The 20,785-nt window shown below is 43.3% G+C and overlaps 1 protein-coding gene across 1 annotated transcript in view; it reads left to right on the top strand.

Moving 5' to 3' along the window:
• Window positions 1-5,195: 5,195 nt before the first annotated feature.
• ABCB7 (ATP binding cassette subfamily B member 7) overlaps window positions 5,196-20,785 on the top strand; it is a 34,218-nt gene continuing 18,628 nt past the window's right edge. Inside the window, exons 1-4 of the mRNA XM_051630040.1 lie at window positions 5,196-5,366; window positions 9,914-9,991; window positions 11,271-11,357; window positions 17,010-17,129. Coding sequence (XP_051486000.1) covers window positions 5,208-5,366; window positions 9,914-9,991; window positions 11,271-11,357; window positions 17,010-17,129 — 444 coding nt within the window. The 5' untranslated portion in view covers window positions 5,196-5,207. The remainder of the gene's footprint in view (window positions 5,367-9,913; window positions 9,992-11,270; window positions 11,358-17,009; window positions 17,130-20,785) is intronic.

The following is a 20,785-nucleotide window of genomic DNA, read 5'->3' as shown; positions in this document are numbered from 1 at the left end:
TGTGGACTATAATGCAGATAAACCAGATTCTTAAGAGGAGGGGGAGGAATGATCCTGCTTCTTGACAACTACCCAAAGATTAAGTCATAGAATCATAGAAGGCCAGGTTGGAAGGGACCTCAAGGATCATCTGGTGCAACGTTTCTAGGTACTAGTATAGTTTGAGATGGCTCAACAGCCTGTCAAGCTGAGACTTAAAGCTGCCCAATGTGGAGGAATCCACCACTTCCCTTGGGAGACTATTCCAGTGTTTGACTATCCTCAGGGTGAAAAATTTACCTCATGTCCAATTGGAATCTCCCCAGGAGCAACTTGTGCCCATGACCCCTTGTCTTTTCCATGTGACTCCTCGTAAAAAGGGAGTCTCCATCTTCTTGGCAGCCACCATTTAAGTACTGGAACATGGTAATAAGGTCTCATGAGCCTTCTCAAGGTTGAACAAACCCAGTTTTCTCAGCCTCTCCTCCCATGGCAGGTTCTCCCGTCCTCTGATCATCCTTGTGGCCCTTCTCTGGACCCTCTCCAGCCTGTCCCATCTTTTTTGTAGAGCAGGGACCAAAACTGAACACGACGTGTGCTGGGTAAATGACATTTAACAAAAGTGGCCCCATGCAGCTCAGCAGTGTGAGGAACACTGTGTGCAATCTGGGCACTGCACTCAAATCATTCCAGAGAAAAACACAAGGGCTAATTAAAAATGAAAGCAATTACGAAAGTCCTCCAGCTGGACTTTTTAATGCATAAATGAAGTGGTTGGTTGGGGTTTTTTTAAGATAAAGTAAGTAGATTCTACGGAAAATCTCCTGGCTTTAGTCAAGCTGCCACATAACTAAGACATTTGAGATCCCAGTTCCACCTGGGACACGTTGTTGGTGCTGGATTTGTGCCATGTTTTGAGAAAAGTTTAGCATAAAAAACATTTGTTCCTCTGTTGCAGCAGTGACTGCTGTTTGTGAGTGTGCAAAGAGCAGCCAGGCAGTATTGCACTAGTGAATCATGAAGGGACTTTGCTAGAACAGCAGCACCAAGGGCTGCTCCACCTTGTGGGCACACAAGGTGTGTGGGCGCACAGCACCGAGGGGGTGATTTACTCTGAGTAAAAGGGCTGGGGCAGGAGGAGCAGAGGGTGTTTCCACTCTGCTCCATGCAGGAGGTCATCATTTTCTCCCTGACCTCTACAGTTGCTGGCAGAGCATGAAACAGTTGCCCAACACCTGCCCTAGGTGAGTTGGACTGTTTTTCTGGGCTCGTCCAAATATGTAGGACCAGGATCATGGCTGCACAGTTTGTCCTGTTTCTTCCCCAAAAATAAAAACAAGAAAAAAAAAAAAAGATATTATGGAGGATTCAGTTTGTTAGATGGTTTGAAGGCATAAAATCAGTATGCATCATCTCTAAGATGGCGCATGGAACAAAGCTGGTCAGTTCATGACTAACACCTGCCCACACCTGGGCAGGGGTAGAGGATGAGCTGGGTCTGATGAGGAGGCTTCTCTCTGTGACATATTCAGTGTATATAAGGGTGTTATTAAATTGCATTTTGGCTTGATTTAAGCAGATCAATGAGCTAAATAATTCTATGTGTTTGCAGGATTTTTCAGCTGTTATGTTGGCTCTTGGTGTGTGTTTTCCAGACTGCCTCTCAGCTGACAGATACTTCTATGAGTTATGATTTTCAGAAGTAGGTTTGGGTAAATCATGCAGCTGATAAACCATCAGTGGTCAGGTTTTCACTGATAAAATGTGGATGGATGTGAAACTAAAGAGTATTTCTTGCAGGGCTGCATTTAGAGTTGGTTTGTTTCTCTCCTCTAAGAGCCCTTCTGAAACCTCAAAGCAATGGCTTCAGCAACTTTAGTCTAATTCTTTGGTGGCTCTAAACTCAAGTAGCTCCATTTCAGTCATCTGGCATAAGGTAAAAATCCTGAAAGCCTGAAGGCTTTATGTTATGAAAGACAATATTGTCATTTTCCACATAGGAAATTAATCTGTTCTTGCACACATTTAGGTGCTGCCATTTACTCCAGGGATAAATGTGATTTATTATGCTTTGGTTCTTTTCATGGCCTGGTACAGAGCTTGAACTTCCTCCTGCTTTACTGTGCTGCACCTGAAAACCTAGGGAATTCCCACTGCTAAGGAAATGAAAACTGTAGGACAACTTGACAAGGATCAGGCAGAAGGGTGAAACAAGGGAAAGCAAGTTTTCCTGTCACAGCCAGAGCATGGGGCTCCCAGCTGGGGGATGCTGTGGGGGACAGCAGGACATGCAGGTGTCTCCTGAACTCAGCTCTCTGGATGCAGCCCCCAGTGGAGGAAGTGACAAACTCGGATGGGCACAAGGTGGGTCCTTTGTTTCCTTGGTTATCAGCTACTCTTGGAGATGGGCACTGGATGATGGATTTTAATGTAGGATCCATCCCACACCTGCTGAGAGCTGGGGCTCTGTGTTCACTGAGCCTGCATGCTGGGCTGATGTATGACAGGCTGAAGGGCCCTTCATTAATTTTGTATGTTAACACCCCCAGGACAGCTATCTGATTTCAAGAGCGTTTCATTCCCATGCAGGGCTCTGGCTTTTTTCATACCTGAGGCATAATTTTATGCATGACTCGCTGGCGTTTTGCCACCCAGCAGGAGCCACCGTGTGGCAAAGGATTGTAGTGGCAGCTGTTAGGGAAGAAAACTCCTCCTGGGAAGGAGAAAGTTGTCCCATCCCATGAACACCAGTTACCTAAAGGCTGAGAGGACACGGCAGCAGAGGCTGCAGATGTCCTGCAATCCTCCAGGCCACGTTGCTGCTCCTGTGACATGAAAGGGGTTGACATGTCCCTACCTGTATGAAGAGGCTGTAAATTGTACTTCCTCCTGAGTCCTTATATGCAGCTGGAGAGGGATCTCTAAGGGTTTTTGGAAATCTGCTCAGAGGAAGGAATCAGTCACTCCAGAGCTCTTTAGTCTTATCCCTCTTCTGACCTGGAAAAGTGTCCCTGCATTGAAGTGGACACTGTGTCTGGAGCTGGCACAGCCCCTCAGTGTGTGGCCAGTGGGATTTTGGCTTGCACACCTCAGGCTACACACACAGCCTTGGCCTTGACCATCCATTATGGACAGAGGTGGTTTCAGCTCCACATCCCATGGGATGAGATGTCTTGCACCCTGCTGGCTCCAGGTAGCCTCCCACAGCCCGTTTTCTTCAGAAAGAGTACTGCAATGTGCCTCTGACCTTGACTTCTTTTCAGTGGGGTTTTTAATATTTAGCAGGTTCATAGAAGAGGGAGCATTGTGGTGGTTTCTGTGGTTACCTGCACTCACCTCTGCCGGATGCCATGTGTGATAATAGTGCCTTTGGCTGTGACCAAAGAGAACCTGGTCTGGCTTTTAGTAGGGTCAGTGTCTGGCAGCTCCTGAAATTAGCTAAAAGAACATAGTTGGATCTAAAAGATGCCCATTGTCTAATGTTAGTCCAGAGAGGCCCTTTCCATGTGGTTCTTAAAGCACCGTGGACCTCAAGCTCCAACCCCCTGGGATGTGCCTGTCCATCTTTGCCATGCAGTGAGGAAAACTTTCTTCATATTTTCTCCCTTTGAGCTTTTCCTCTGTGAGGAAAAGTGAAACAAGAGCTCTGGGTTTGTACTGAAAGTGTTTTGAGCACTTGCAGTATTGTTTGAAGATGGAGGCTCTTTCCTAAGAGATCTGAATCATGTGCTTCTACCCTCTAGGGCAAGCTCAGTGTTTCTTCTGAACTTTCAGTTCCATTTATGTGTAATGGCAGATTTTTCAGTGCAGATAATTTTCTCATGTCCCCCGTTGTGGCTGTGTTTGGGTGACCATCCTGTGCGTTTATGAGCATTTGATCATCTTTTTGTGGACAAGCATTCAGAAGCCAACGGCTTCGAAGGGGTGCTAAACGTCTGTACAAAAAAAGTAACGAACAGCTCGTTTTGCCGTTATGTAGGGACCGGGAGTCGGGATTCTTCCTGCCAGCCGTGTGCCTGAGCCTGCCGCAGCGCGGCTCTGTTCACACCACGCTCTGCACATGCCATCGTGATGAAGAATTAAGAGTGACAGAAACGTCGCCTCTGTCGTTCACAGTGAATCCTGGGTCAGAAGCAAAGTTGCGTATCAAAGCGCAGGCTAGAGAAAGCCTACCTCATTAAAAATCAGCGTTGAGCCAACTGTCCTCTTCCTTCCTTCCGTCTGTCTTCCTCCCCCACACACGAGCTTAAGACTCTCCCTCAAGGCAGGAGCATCAGTCAAGCTCTGGTAGCTTTGAAGAGATCTTTACAGGATTAAAAATGCCACACAGACTTCCTGCTTCCTCACGGCTCTGCATGCCAATGAGGTGGCAGCAGGCAGGCCATTGTGAATGCAATCCACAGCACATCTGTCTCTTCCTAAACTGCTGTTTAATTAGGAACCAGGCTATCGCTGCCTCACTCCTGTATCAAAGGAGCTGTGGCTGAGCTGTGATCGTGGTGGTGTTCGCTGAAGGAGTTCTCTGAGGCAGCTCTTGATTTAAGCTGCTCAGGACGTGGAAGAAGGGAGGAGGGTTTTGAGGAGCCCTGCGGTCCGTGCCCCCTGCCGTCCCCACCACACTGTCCCCTCACGGCCCTGGGCTGAGGAAACCCCCGGGACAGCGGCTCCGGGGAGCCCCCAGAAACCTGCCACGAGGGATGCGTGCCCCCTCTTCTCATCGGATGGCGATTTGGGTGTGGAGGCAGCGTGCGAGTGCTGCGGGGGCCTGGGGGAAGCGGCCTCCCGAGCAGCAGGGGCCCGGGCCGGGCGCCGCGGCGATGGAGCTGCCGGCCCCGAGGAGCGGCTGCGGGTTCGGGCTGGAGCGGCCCCGCATTTCAACACGCCAGTTTCTGGGCAAGGCTGCCTTTGTCTGTCCGGGCAGAACGAAGCTGCTCCAGAGGCGGTGAGGGCACGGCAGAGCCTCGGCCGCTGCCCAGCTCGGCCGGGATGGCCCGTCCTGCCGTGGCGGGGCTGAGGGCGGGTTCTGCGCGCTCCCACCGGGCAGCCCGAGCGGCCGCGGCGGGCGGGCAAGCTGTGCGGCTGTGGCGGCGGGAGCGGGGCCGGGCTGGGGGAGCGGGGCCGGGCTGGGGGAGCGGGGCCGGGCTGGGGGAGCGGGGCCGGGCGGGGAGCGGGGCCGGGCGCGGCTCCTCCCGCCGCCCCACAACCCCCCGCGCTGCCGCCCTGCCAAGATGGCGGTGCTGGGGGCTCCGCGGGGCCTGGCGGCGGCCGCCTCCCGCAAGCGGCGGCTCCTCGCCCTCCTCCTGCTGCGGCCTCCGGCGGCCGCCGCTGCCTGCGCGCAGGGCTGGCTGGCGGGCAGCGGGGGGCAGCGGGCCCCGGGGAGCGGCCAGGTGCGTGGGGGCGCGGGTCCCGGCCGCGGAGGGCGCGGGGCCCAGGCGGGGCGCGGGGCCCAGGCGGGGCGGCCTGTCCCGTCCTTGCCTCGCTCGGTTCTCGGCGCTCGCCGCCCCGCGGGGGGCCGGGAGGGCATCCGTGCCGCCGTCCCGCTCCGGGAAGCCGCCCCGGCGGGGAAGCCTGTGCGGAGGGCCTGGGGCGGGGGTGCGGGGCGTGCGGCGCCCTGCGGGTGGTTTGGTCGTGGCTGATAAACTCTTGGGCACGTCTGGGCTCAGGCAGCTCCAGGCTGAACCTGTCCCTCTGTGGCTCTGTTTAGGTGGCTGTCCTGGGTGTTTACGAGCGTTTGATCGCCTTTTTGTGGGCCATCGCTTGTGAGCGGGTGCTGAGTGTTTTGTATAGAGAATAACGTGACAGCTAATTTTGTGTTATGTGGGGAAGGGAAATTGGAGTTGGAGTTCTTTCTGTCAGCAGGAGAAGACTGGAACGTGTTCCGGTGAATGTGGTTTTTTTTGCCTTTTGTTTTGTTGTTTCAAGTCAAGACTTGAGTTGACTCCAGTTGAATAGCCCAGCCTTTCAGGAATTCCTACACGTTTTTCAAACTGAGTGGAGGAAGTGTGTCTCAAGGGCTGAGTGAACAAACTTTCCATGAACTCTTAGATAGCTACTATTTCTGTTGGATAATAAACTTTTTTCTCTCCTGCTCCCTGCGCTCCTCTCTCTCTCTCCCTGCCAGGTATAACTTTTCCAGACTCAGCTTTTCATTGTCACCTGCCTAGGTCAGTTGCCCCTGCCAGGCAGAGTTCTGTCACAGACTACAGTCAAGTTAATTGTTAAATTAGATGAGCAGGACTGAAGTTTTTGGGGTTTAGTTTTGAAACTTGTGCAAGACAAGAAGGTGAGAGTTAACGTTGCTGCAGACCAAATACATTTGGATATCTTAAAAAATATCTGGGTACTCAGTATTGTCTGGTGTTCCTGGAAACTTAGTTCAGATGTTAGTAAATAAACAACAGTGTTATTGTGGTGATGTATAAGAGTATTAGTTATAATCCTGTTTTCCTTTTAAATATTTTTATTTTCATGTGAGAAATGCTAATCCTTGCTGATAAGTTTTAATGGCCACATGTTGCTAAATGTTGATTTGCACTAGTTTTTCTGAGCTAGAACCCTAAGGCTATGTGTGTAGTGTACATATATATGTATTTGTCTCTGGCCTTCAAGTTTCTAGGCATTTCTGTGTTACAAAAATTGGTTGATTATGCATCTCTTTTTTTTTAGTCTGGTGATTAGTTTGTCCACATCCAAAATGAAAGCGACATCAAATTCTATTTGACCTAAAAATTAAATGGAAGGAAAACAGCATTTGACTGAAAAGGTGCAACAGCATTTTGACTAAGGAGAAATATTTTACTAGCAATCTGTGTAAGAAGTACACTGGGAAGTTTCTTTCAGGGAGGACTTTGGCAGCTGTAGAAAACAGGGCTTTGTAAATTATTGTAACGGTAAAAAATAGAAGAGACTTTTTTTTTCCCCTCCTTGCATTATCTGGCCCTCCCAGCTGCCACAGGACATATGATTAAGAACATGCTCTGCTACATAATTGAATAATAACCCTTCCTCTGGCAGTGGTTTTAAGAGAAGTTTCAGGTATTTTCATTACATTTATTTATATTTTGCTTTTTTTTACCTGAATCCTGGTCTGGTCTGTAAAATTATTCTGATGTTTCTTGTCCAGACATCATCTCATGTGTCTGTGTGCGTTGCTAAATTCTCTTCTCTAGACTTCAGTGGTGTAGTTGATCAGCTTGATGTATGGGAACTATTAATCAACACTCTCCATCAGTCAACAGCCTTTACTGGCAGATAGATGCTTTATAACAGTGTATTTGGAATTCCTTGAATTTTCAGAATCCCTTTATAGAGCAAGTATTGCTGCTCAGCGGGTCAGCATTCTCATATGCCTGTCTGTCAAAACAGACATTAATAATACTGAAAATTGTAGCAAGGAAGGATGTATCACGAAGTAGAACAGGTGAAAATAGGGGATCTTGTTCTGCAAGTCATTTGGGGGATATGGGGGGAGCACAGACTAAGCAACTCTTCCTGTAGTAGAGGGTGCTGTGGAGCATGTGAGGTTTCTGCTTAGCCACTGAAACATGTTTTACCAAAACAAGCCAAATGTGAGGGTTGTATTAGTAAGACGTTATGGGGCAGACTCCTTAAGGTATCTTTTTATTATCCTGCTTTTATTTGATGAGGATGTGTGTACAGAGCAATAGCATGTTGTCTGTTGTTAAACATAACTCATGTTTGTATTGTTCATAGGGTGATAGTTTAGTCTGTATTTATACCAGAATATTTTCACTTTTTCTCTTTTCTTCCTCTGCTCTTTCCTGTTTATCTTTTCTTGCTTTGCAAGTTCAGGAAAATTAATGGTGGGACTTGAATACTGCACAGGTCCTTGAATCCCACCAAGTATCCTTCCTGATACAGCTAGTTTGAAAAAACATCCCTGCTAGATTGGTGCAGTACATCTGAAACATACTCCAGAGAGAAGCTTTTAAGTGTAAATTTGACCTTGTGCAAATGTGTTTAATCCCTGTTGTTTGCTTGCATTTATAGTATTTAAACTGCTACCAACAGTCATGACACTTCAGCAGTATGACTTTTATGTGCAATCAGTATGAGACATCTGTTTCACCCTTTAGAGTCATATCTGAACTACATTAAAAGAACATAATGGTGCAGAGTCAGGCATTCAGAAGTCAAGAAATGCCACAGTTAAAGTTCCCTGCACAATGTCTTAAATTCAGAAATAAGCAGGACTTGCTCCTGCTCCTTTAAAGGAGGAACCTGCTGCTTTTATCTATTGCAATAAGGTTCAGGTATTCCTTTTCCTTTGTAGTCTTAAATCTACTGGGAGAGAGTTGTAGTGAGGGAAAGTGTATTTTCTGTTTATGAAACTGTCACTATTTGTGTGGAGAGTGTATTAGTTCAGATGGAATCCTCTGTGCTGGAACGGTGAAGTTCTGAGTGTATCTACAATGAAGTGCCTTATAAATGCAGCTCCTTCAAGTAACCTGAGTCTTGGAAGCATCAGGGCAGTTCACCCAGGCCAGTTAGCTCCACCAAGTGCAAAATGTATAATTCTGATGTTTCCTCTTTGTGTAATGTCATATAGTGACAATGTTTGAAATAAGCAGGCCCCACGTGGTGACTTGTGGGGGAAGAGGAGACTCAGGAGAGACCTTCTCACTCTCTACAACCACCTGAAGGGAGGTTGGAGTCAGGTGGGGTCGGGCTCTTCTCCCAGGCAACCAGTGACAGGACGAGAGGGCCCAGCCTGAAGCTGAGCCAGGGGAGGCTTAGGTTGGTTAATAGGAAGCACTTCCTCATGGAAAGGGTGATCAGACATTGGCGTGGACTGCCCAGGGGAGCGGTGGAGTCGCCATTCCTGGAGGTGTTTAGGGAAAGACCGGATGTGGCACTTAGTGCCATGGTCTGGCTGATGTGGTGGTGTTAGGTCATAGGTTGGACTTGATGATCTCAGAGGTCTTTTCCAGCCTCAGTGATTCTTAAAAATGACCAAATTCTAACTTAGGGCATGTGTCCTGGGAAAAAAGCAAAGGAGCATTTAACGCAAGCTCTGAAATACGTGATGTGCTGCTGTTTGTCAAGGTTGAAAGTACCCTTTTTATGATTGAGGTGTTTTTTCCATTTTGACATTAGTCCTTTGCCCTGGGTTGATGAGCAGTTGTTGCTCTGTGATAGTCATTTTTATATAGTGTGAGGTGTCTGGTTAATATTGCAAGAGAGCAGTAAAGGATTTAATATTGGATGTGTCAGAGATGATGTGGCACCATCACTGCTAACCAAAAGAGAGGTCCCTGTTTGCCACTGGGGAAGCACTGCCAGCCGGGCCATCGAAGGAAAATGAATGTAGCATGGAAAAAGCAGAATATCTATAAAAGATGCACTGACAGATTTATGAATTTTGAGCATCTTGTGTGCTGCCTACCTAGAACTTTAGTCAGCCATGCTGTAATTGCTGATAGTCCCAGTGCCTCCCAGTCAGGAGCTGCAGGTTTGATTAGCCTTGTGGTCTGTGAGACAAACGTGGCGTGCACTGAGCTGAGAGGAACTGGAAATGGCAAAGCCCATAAGCATAAGAATAACTCACAATGAAACACAGAACAAAAGAATATTTGAAAGAAATCAGAAGGCAACCTGAGAGAAAATTAAAATGAGAGGAAGGGGAAAACTTTTGGGTTTCCTGGTACAAAAGGAACGAAGTCTGATGGGAATGGGGATTCAGGAAAGGGAAAGGTTCATTGTCATTTAACATTTTTAATGGTTGAATGTAATTTATTTTACAGCTGCTCCCCACCAGTATTCTTTTTCTGTGGTCAATTGTTAAAAAACAAAGCCATCTGCCTTGTTTCCATGTTATGCTTGTTTACATAAACTAGATGAATGTTCTCTGAATGTGAAGGGCATGTTCTGCATGAATCTATTCTCACTTTTTTTTCCCTTTTTTATTCTGTAGGTTCCACCAATTTGCAAGCAAAGATCATGGCACAGTCTGGGAGGAGATTATTCAAGGCCTTTATTAGAGGCTTCAGAGGTAGGTATAAATTGTTTCTCTTCCTACTTGCAGGTCAGGGGAAACTCAAGCCCTTGGGGCATCTTTCAGTTTAGTCTGTTTTATTTTTAATTTCACTCTTTACAGTTTTGAAGTGTAGCAAGTTAAATGACAAGTTGAGTTTCTGCCTCTAGAAAAGGAGGTTATATTGCTGAAAATCTTCAGACTGTTGCACTCCTCTCAAGAAATCTTTTTGAATCTCTAGAAACTAATGATGGTACAAGAACTTACAAAGAACAGTTCCTAAAAATGTGGGTTTTGTATGTTGATACATAGATTCATGCTGTCAGGCACAGAAAATCTCAGTGAGCTGTGAGCTTTCCCTGAGTCTGTAGGGCTTTATTACTTCAAAATTCTGTTTAGTTTGTGGAATATCAAGAAACTGTAGAAATTTATTCTTACCACTCTGAGTGCCAGGATGTCGGACTCTTATTCCTATGAGATCTGATTTTACATAATGAACCCAGAAATTGTCAACATGTAGCAAATCTTTTAAACAAAATGCAAACTCCTTTTGAATAGCTTTAGTGTGTCTATTGTTTGTGGCAGGCACTCTGAAATTGATCTTGGAGAAATGCCTGGTGGTAGGGAGTTGTTATTTTTTAGTACTCCTACATGCAATTCAGAAATTTTCTCTATATTTATTTAGCAGGGAATCTTGGCCACATGCTAAGAGAAGTGAGTATTTGTTTTTAAAAAGCAGGTGCTTTTCCTTACTGCACCTGTACATGGATTGCAGCAGGGACTCTGTACTGGCTGAAATTGTACCTGTGATATGGTACCAGGAGGCCATTCTCAATCCTGATAGGAAAGAGAAGTGTGAAATGGATTTATCTATTTGTTTTGCCCGCAAGTAAAGTTACTCTTTCTGTACATGGAAAGGGTATTACTGCTTAAATGTGCTCTACTGTATATGTTAATATGCCTAAGTACAGTTATCCTCCAAAACTTCATTTTCTTTTCAGTGTTCCTTAGTTCACTTTTCCATTTTTAGGTGTCCTTTTAATTGAAATATTGAAGGCTCTGTTATCTTTAAGCTGCTTGGAACATGGTCTTTACTATACTGCAGATTTATAGTCCCTTTCTTACTGTTGTTTCCTTAAAGAAGGCAAGGTGTTTAGAGAGAGGTAATCTCCTGTAATAAAGCAAGCTGAGACAGTTTGAGGATGAGGGAGGAGGAACAGACTGCTTGTTCTTCCTGTTGACTTTTACATGAATGTTTCCTGAGGATCTTGCAAATTGACTTCTCATTTTCACACAGATCCTCCCGAGGTGGCAGCTGACAGAAAAGAGAATGTGTTGGCATGGACATGCAGGTGGAGGACTTCACACAGATCCAAAGGAAGGGGTAAAAAAATTACTTCATTAATACTGCTTTTTAAATAAAAAGTGATCCGCTTCCCCCCTCGCCCCCACAAAAAAAAATATGCTGAAGACCCCAAGCAACAATTTGTGAAAAACTATCGGTGCATATGTGAATGCTGTAGCAGAGTAAATACTGTTTAATTGTGGATGTGGGCTTACTAGCTCTTAAATTATCAAATGTTTATAGTAAGAGTTGAAGTGCTCCACTGGTTTCATTAAAAATACAGTCTTGGTGTCATACAGTTCTTGGAAATTGGCCTGTGTTATGTTAGCTGTTTCTCACAGAAAGTGTGTTCCCTTGTAAGGTTTGTTATTCTCATTTGTGACTGATGCTTCCCTGCAACTTGTCATTCAGGATAGTAGAAATCACGTTGTGGATACGAGTTAGGGCATCAGCTGGTAAAATTGCACTTGGAAATGAGGAGAGGAAAGAAGTAATGACACTGCATGTATTTTTACTTGGGTTTAATGTTAATGCATCTGATGTGTTTTGACTGCATTTATATTCAGGAAGCATATGTTAAAATCATTACGATAGTTATGTAAGGAGAAGCAGTATCTTTTATTAGATCAAATTATTACAATTAGAAAAGAAGTCAAGCTTTTGGTTAACAACAGTATAAACTCGGCATGATTAAAATGGCAAAATGAAAGCTCTTGAGTTTATCTAACTTTCATTTTCTCACTTTGCATGCAGACTTATTTCTGATGCTTTGTGTATTTGCGGGATGATTCTGTGATGTTTGTAACTTGTTCAAGCTTGGATGGGTTCTTCCTAAAATTGTAAAGATCATGGTGATGACAAACTGAAATTTCAGTGCAGAATCCAGGTCTTTCAGGGCTGGTTTGCTTGTGCTTAACTGCTCTGACAATGTCTTTCCTGCAACCTGATTTGTAAAGAAATGGAAAAGTTAAACCTAGGGTTTCCTCTTAAAATTTTGATCCAAGAATTGTCCCTTCATTGAAACCAAACCTGTTTGTGCTAGAGGCAGAGTCAGGAAAGTTGCCACCAAAAGGTACGCTTGGATAGTAAGAGGGAATTTCATAACCTAAGGCATAGCCAGCAGACATTTGTCAACTGAACCCCTTCCATATGATGGGCACCTTCCAGGACAAATCTGTTTAATCATTTTAGGTAGTAGGTGTTTAATTACCAGGTATTTTCTTTGGAGTTACTACTTTTCAAAGGTCTACAGCTTGGCATCATGCAGGAATTTAAGTATCAGTGGTATCTCTGGTCACAGGGAAATGGAAGGTTCTGTTTACCAAAGCAGTAGTAACATTAAGGAACAGTGGATGTTCCTTGACATGAAAATTCACTAGGAATATGTTAGCCAGAAATTCTGCTGCCAGCTGGTATTTTTTTAGCCTACTAGGCAGTGTAAATATTCAAGTGGCATTCTCCACTCACTCATTATTTGCAGCTGTTCGTGTATCAGCCAATCCCCTGAGTTTTTTGTTCCAATACATGGAGCTGTAATCTAGTTAATATAGGACATGGTCAGTTAAGACTGTTGTCTAACTAAGCACATCAGCTGTGAAGGATTGCCTAGGAGAAAGCAGCAAGAACTTAGCTGTAGGTGAGATGAAATGTGTGAAGAGTGGACAAAAGAGAGAGTAACACTGGGTGCAAAAGCCAAGAGGTTCTCAGCAAAGCTGAAGGGAATCTGATGTTGCAAGTGCAGTTCTTGCACTTGTGTACACAGGCACTTGTGCTCAGTGCAGCAAAGTGCTGGCACCCAGGTGACCACAGGAGAACTTTTTCCCCTAGGATGATGCTTTCAGGAAAACTACAGGTGATGATGTACATGTCACCTGTATTGCACCTTCCTCTTTTCCAAAATTTTTTTGATTGACCCAACTGCATCCTGGAAACTGACTTTGGGACTGGTGTTTGAAATTGTCCCTTTTGTAGAAGCTTCAGGGGATACAGAACTGAATACTAAGAGTAAATGCGGAGTAGGAAAGGCATGTTACCTTCATCTCACAAGTAGCTAGGAGGGAAGCTTACACATCTGTGTTTTTACAAACTAATTCTTACTTGCAGCAGTGGCTGATGGAAAGTATGAGGACAGAAGACCTAAGAACTTTGGGGAAAAAGTTTGGAAGGAAAATTCAGGTCCTAGTTTGACATTTATGTAAGATGATATGGCAACTAAAAAAAAAGCCTGCGTCCTTCCTCACCTTGTTGTTTGCTACATAAGTCACTGCATGGGCAGACAGTGAGCTGGTGTGAAGTGATCTAGCTGGAAAATAACGTGTCCAGTAGTGGGAACAGCCTCTTCCTTCCCAAACAACTACTGCTGCTTCACTCCCAGCAAGCTGCATGGCATGGGCTGAAACATGCTCTAAATGCCTCTAGCTATAATGAAAAAAGTTAATTTCTCAGCCATGCTTTTTCTCATGCTCCTGAATTTGCAGGTGTGTCTGACTCTCTTTACTGAGGCAAAACCCTGCGATGAACTGTAACAGCAGTTTTCTGCCAGTTTCATAAACTGCATCAGTTCATCAAGGTGTTCCATGAGCTCCAGGGGTGGTGAGAGAAGTGGACTGGAGCTGTACAACTGAGTGCTGCAGGGAGGGGAAAAGCAGGGGAGGAAGCAAGTGAGCTGTTAGTGGTTTGCAGAATAACCTCCTGCAGTTGTGAGACAGCTTGTGCTAGTACAATAAAGAGCATGATAGAGCTTTGGGAGTGAGGACACAGGGAGCCAGAACTGGATCTTTTTTATTCCTCAGCAATGACAGCTTAAATGCAAGTCAACCTGCTATTTTCTTCCATCGTGCTTCTGATAGCTCATCATCCTGGCATAGGCTTTATCCATAAAGTCACAGGGTCAGCCCAGTGAAAGCTTTGCAATACTCAGTAATCTTGGTGATTGTAAAGAGGAATGATGACTTTTTTTTCCCCTCTTCAGGTATTTTAAAAGGTCCAGAACCTGGATAGGATTAGTCAGGAGGACAGGAAGATAGTCAGTGCTCATTCCTTTGCAAATAGTCTTCAGTTTTTGGTGGTGGGTTTTAAAAACATGCTGTGTTCAAAAAGAGAAAAGGCTTTTCTTCTTTGCTCCCTGCTATATTAGATTTATAAACTATTCCTTCTATTTCTGTAGAAATAGGCCTTGGAAGAAAATACAAAACATTATTGTCACTTAAAAGGAGGTAAAATAAATTAATCTCTTAACCTTTTTACATACCACAGAAAATCAAAAAAGGGCCTAGGTCCATTAAATAGATTGCTCATTTTAGTTGTTAATGTTGCCCCTTGCATATTTAAACCATTTTCAACTCATGTTTCTGTACAACAGTAACATTTATTTCATGGTAAACTTTGATGTAATATGTGTGCATTTTGCATCTCCTTTGATATTTCTTGTTCCTTTGCAAGGCCTTTGGCAAATGACTGGCTGCCTTCTGACTTTTTTCTGAGCAGATTTACTTTTGTCACCGTTCAGAGCCATGAAGAAAAGGAAATGGATTCCGTGTTTGCAGCCAATGTATTTCATTCTTTTTAATAGCTTTTCTGTGCAAAGTCTGACTAGCCAATAGCAACATATAATTAGAACTGCTCTGGTTGAACTAGTATCTTTTGTGTTTATGTGTTACAATTTTTTAACTTCCTTTTAACCTGTAAGTGGTGATCAAAGATGTTTTCCAAGTGTTTGAACTGCTACTTATGCATATCCTTGGCTGAAATGGAAAGATTCATGTGTCTGCTGCAGCAGATACCTCTGTCTCCTGAATGGGGTAGGACACAACAAACCATTTTGTGTCCTTTCTTCACTTCTAAAAAATGGCTATGTGGAAGATTTGTAAGTCGTTTGACATGTGCTTATACTGTGTAAAGCTCCAGTGCAATTGCAGCTGTTCACAGAGTGCATTATCTCTTCCCCTAGACTAGAAACACTGAGGTGAATTTTCTGGTGATTTTAAAGCTTACATGTGTAGGATTGGCTTCCCCAGTTGCCTCAGCAATCTTACCTTTTAACAGAACTCTCCTTTCTTGCTCATTCACACTTGACCTTACGAGAGAATTTCTAATTTGTTTTATCCTCTAAGTCAAGGAATGAGCATTTAAAGCACACAAGCTAGTGAGGGAAACATTAAAATATATTGTAAAACTCCCCCTTTTTTTTACTGACTTCTAGATGAGAAGGCATCTTTAAAAGATGTGGACTAACTTCTTGTTTCCCACCCCACCTTCTCTGACTATAAAATATTGTCTGAAATGGAGAGATTAGCTGCTACTTGCCGCCATCCCTTCTGCTTCAGATAACCTTGGTGTCTTTCAAGTTAACCCCAGGGTAGCCATCACAGAAAACGGAGTTGTTGGTACTTGTGCTGTACATTACTGTCTGTGCTGTTAGTCTTGGTTGGATAGCAGGGTTTAGGCCTCAGCTAATACATTTAGCTTGGGAGTTTAGTGGAATATATCTCAAATGTAAGTGATATAGACATCTATCCTTCTGTAAAATAACCTACATTTCTGTAAGATCAACCAAAACCATCACCAACAAAAAAATAACACCAAAACAAAGCCACCCCGAACTAAACCCCCTAATATTTCTCAGAGTGATTTGTGTTCAAAATGCTAGTTTTATTCAGAGCAAAGTTAGAGGTTTGGAAAAGAAGAATCTATTTGAATCATTAAATTGACATAATCAGTGTAGCTAACGTGTGGCCCTGTGCCCCTTCTGCCTCGTGAAGCCTGATCACCCAGTTTCAGGGACCATTCTGTTAAATGAAGTGGTGACAGTGGAAACTGAGTTAAGGCCAGTAGAATCATTTCCTTGCTGGTGATCTTAACTTTGTTAGGCATACATGGAAGGACTTCCCTTTGGGTTACTGAAAACATTCTCGATAAGACACAAGCAGAATAAGAGTGTTTCTCAGTTCTCTGCAAAGGTTATAAGATGATCAAAATCTGTGAAAGTGATTGCTGGAAATGCTTAAATTTGTAGTAATGCAACCAGATCATCTGAGCTGAAATTTATATTCAGTTCAATTTACGTATCAGCATAAGTGTTCAGTTTGAAAGGTTCGTTTGAGTTGCTATAATGCTAGTGATTTTTTAAAAATACTGTATTCTGTTATGACTCACTGAATTGAAGCAGTTTGTTCCCCAAACTACTTACATTTGTTGCAGAGTCCTCAGACTTCCTTCTTGCCTTCGTTTTTTTGTTACTTCATCATTTATTTTTGGCATTTCCCTCCTCGTGTTTCTGTGCTGTGTTAAAACAGCTTCCAAAGGAGAAATATCAAGCCCTTGTATTTTGTACAGAAATCTTGAGGAGATAAAAAGGAGGGCTCAGTTTATTTCTTCTGTGGAGCATTTCAGCTATGGTGAATTGTGGCTTTCTCTGTGTTCCATTTCCAGCTAGCTGGACTTGCACTCTTGAGGATGTGTGAGTAAATACAATTCATCTGTTTTAACAGCGTGTCATGGATATAGACCTTAAATCTCAAAATGTGAAATTTGAACATGCAGTCCTAGGCTAAAACATTGTGAATTGGCTGTTGCCTGTCAGTTAAAATACAGAAGTGATCCAAATATATAAAATTAATTCTTACTTATACTGTTGTTTTGCTTACTGGGGTCCTTTTATAATGCCATGGCTTTGTTTGTTCTTCCCTCTAGCTGAAGGAGATAGATGCCAAGAAGATTATCAGAGCAATGCTGTCTTATGTGTGGCCCAAGGACAGACCAGACCTGCGAGCCAGAGTGGCCATATCTCTGGGGTTTTTAGCAAGTGCAAAGGTAAGAACAGATATCTCATTGTGCTGTGATAGTTACTGTTCGCCTGAGTTTGTACCAGGAATAATTTTCATTTTTGTTATTTAAGAACTTTTACAATTTTAACGTGTTTCCTCTATGAGGAGCGTTTAGGGTTAGAAATAATAAATTGGGTTTTGTAACAGGGTATGTATTTCTGTGCAAGTGTGTGGTGGGAGCTGCTGCTGATCAGAATTTATTTCCATTGCTCACATTAGTCCAGGATTTTCTGTTGCAAATTAGTAATTTACATCATCACTTATGGGAAATGTGAGCTAAAGGTAGCTTACAGATCTCTTCTTGTGTGGCACTGTATCTGTCAGACAAGGTTCCTTCACAGTTCTGTGCCCGTTCTCACCTCTGACCTTGAGCAGTGTGGTGGTATGAACTCTTGCTGTGCTATGGAAAGGGGAATTTGAGCTCCAGTCTTTTATTAATATTTCTCTGTGAGATCACAGTGGAATTTCTGTTGTTTCTGGGACTCCACTGGTGTCCAAATATGAAGGAAGCTTTATAACTTATTTTTTATATTGAACCATGCTATCATTCAAATGATTGTTCTTGTAGTCTCTGGATTATGGAGGGTTGCTCTTACCTTTACTTTGTTGTGTGGAAAGGTCTCTTTACACTCTTGCCTGCAGCAGAATTATAGTGTTTATTCCTTCTATGAAAAACAGGCATGTAAAAGCTTTCTGGATATTAATGTGGGTTATAAATCCAATTTTGTGCAAACCTTCTAGAAATACTTCAGACAAGCACATGTTAACTGTGCAGAAAATAAAGAAATGTTTGATTACAAAATATTGGGGGAAATTTTGTAAATTCCACTGAGACACAGGGCTCAACTGGATTGCTTCTGAGTCTGGTAATTTTTACCAAACATAAAGCTAATATTAGCATCTTGCTGGGATAAGCTAAAGTAGGGACTGCTTAGCAGTGAGTTTTAGCACTTGAGTTAGTTGCACTACCAACTTATTAGCATTTCAGCAACGTTGCCATGTCATGAAATGAGAGAAGAAACAAATTTAAGCTATGTAGGTGTTAAAAGAAAAGCACTTGAAGAGAAATGTGCTCATTTATTGGAGCTGAAGAGGCAAGGCCAACCTCTCTCATGAGCAGTCTGTCTGCTGCCCACAACAGACATTTTGGTTTGTGCTGCAGTTCAGGAGGTTGCTGATAAAGCAGGTGATGACATGCAGAATATGACATGTCTGCACAAATAAACTTGCACCTTTTTTGTAACATACACAGCTGTGCTTTTGATTACACTTAAAAACCACCTGTGAAACTATCTGCTCCAAATGCAGATGCCAGGAGTGTTTTGCCTTGTAAAAGGTGCAGTTGCCCTCACAAAGGTATTTAGGTGATTATGTGCTTGGTTTCTTGAGGTGTTGTGATGTATGTTTAAGAATACCCCATTTATCAGCTGATAAATTCTTCTAATTCTTCTAACATTCTTCTAATGTTTCTTTTTAAAGCTTCTTATTGATAATGTTAATAATCTGAATTAATATAATAATAATAATAATAATCTGAAAGCAATTTTGAATTCAGTTTGTTTTTTTCTTTTCTGCTCTTCTCCCCACTTTCCTGATTTGTAGTGTTACATGAGTGTGATGCAGAATGTGAATCCAGAGTCTAATCCTGCATGTGGCAGCATTGTACCTTGCTTTTAGGAAATCTGTTCATGTTTCAAGCAGCTTTCTGGAGTGTAATGAAAACAAAATTGCTGGCAATGATGCCTGACTCTTGCAAATAGAGTATAGCAAATATGGTATATGGTATAATACAGAGCCACTCTATTTCTGCTGGGAGAGAGAGATGTTCCCCCGTCAGAAAATCAGATGCTTAATTGTTCTTTGGGGAAGTAACCTGATGTTTGGATCTCTCTTAAGTGTTCTCTTAAATTTCCTACTTCAGATTCTGTACAAGGCAGCCTGGAAGCTCTGATGTCCCGAGGAGATTCCCAGAAGCAGAGCAGAAAACCTGTTGAGTTTTGCCCAGGTTTTAGGAGATGCCTGTTAAAGCAGAAGTGTTTTGTGAGAATATTTGTTTTGGGAAACAAGGATTTCACTGGGAAAACACACAGCAAGCTCTCTGCAGAATAGATACTATAACTGACTGGGGCAAAAAAATCCGTAGTTGTTTCCTAGCTATCCCTTTGTGAATGCTCTTTGGTTTGTTCTGTTTCTGTCCTAACAAAGCTGTGTTAGAACTCAGACATTTTCCCATAACCACAGCTTAGCAAGATAACCTGAGTTATGTCCACTCTTCCTTTGTGAGTTAAATTTTCTTAAATTGCATGATACTTTACACATGCAAACTAATTTCTGTGGCATAACAGATACGTGGTGATTTGTTACAGAGCTGTAGTGAGTCTGTCATATTTTTTAGCCCTGAACATCTGCTTTTCTTCCAGAGCAAACTAAAGGTCACTTTGTCTTAGAGAAAATTAAATACAAATTAGTTTACCTGTAGCATGCCTGGACCATGTATAATCCTGTGCAGTTTCCTCATTATCCCGTTTGGGAGCCCTTTGTATGGATTGCTTGTGAGGTTAATTAAAATGTACTTGATAGACCACACAAGCAGTTGTTGAAGTTTCCCTGCTATATAGTTGTCAGCACAACAGCCAGCTAATCTTTCTCCTCACTGCAGTCCTGGCCCTGTTGCTTTGTTCACTGTGAACTTGTCTGCAACTGGAGGATTCACATCCTTATTATGGAGTTTGTCCAAAGGTTGATCGTTTTGGGGGGTTTTGCATAGAGAACTGTATGATCATGATGTTTGCTACTAGCCATCTTCCCCAACAAGAAATACTTTTGTAAGCCCATTTCTTGTAGTTCACACCCTGTTTGATTTGGCTTCCTTACCCGCAAAGCTGGAGATCATACCTCCTTGTCCTGCTGCTTGAGAAGTAATTTGTCTCTTTAAATCTTCTGGTTCACTAAAACAGTTTCAAAACAAAAGCCAGTTTGTGTGCAGCTACTGAAGAGCCTGCAGTTACAATCTGTCGGGTCTCCTTTTGTGGGGCCCAGTTCCCTGTCACTGCACAAATTATTGTGATTTTTGGTTCCTTTTTGCCTACACATAACCGCTAGTAGTAACATTAGCCTTCAAAGTGAGCTGTTTGGGTGGGTTTTTATGGCTGGGAGCTGACAGGATGGAGTCTGCTCTAGGGCTAGCACTGTCTTTATTTTTTTCCTTGGAAGATTTGTTGTATTATGACACGCTTTAAATTTTTATCTTAAATATTTATAACCTATCTAGATGTGTGCCATCTGAAAGATGCAACAGGAAGATAGGAGTGAGAAGCACACGAGGCATTATCTTGTGTTTTCAGACACAGTTTGGCCTGCTCAGGTTCTACGTATCTTGTTTTTTCTTTCTCACATTTTTTGTCATCTCTACTAGGGTATGTACAGTAAATGCTTCTTTCCTTTTCTATTTCATGCCTTTATCTTCTGTGGCACAAGAAGAAAAGTGCTCTGGCTCCTGAGGAGCTGGGTTAAATGCACGAGTATGACAAAATTGCTTGTCACCTCTGTCAGCTCATAATGGTTTTTGGCCTCTTGGTCACAGCCCAAGGATGTGTTTGATATTCATGAGCCAGAGAAATCGTTCAGACTATCTGCATTTCT

This window comes from Apus apus, chromosome 12 (genome assembly GCF_020740795.1).
Source record: "Apus apus isolate bApuApu2 chromosome 12, bApuApu2.pri.cur, whole genome shotgun sequence".
Classification (NCBI taxonomy): domain Eukaryota; kingdom Metazoa; phylum Chordata; class Aves; order Apodiformes; family Apodidae; genus Apus; species Apus apus.
This window is presented reverse-complemented; position numbering and strand designations above follow the sequence as displayed.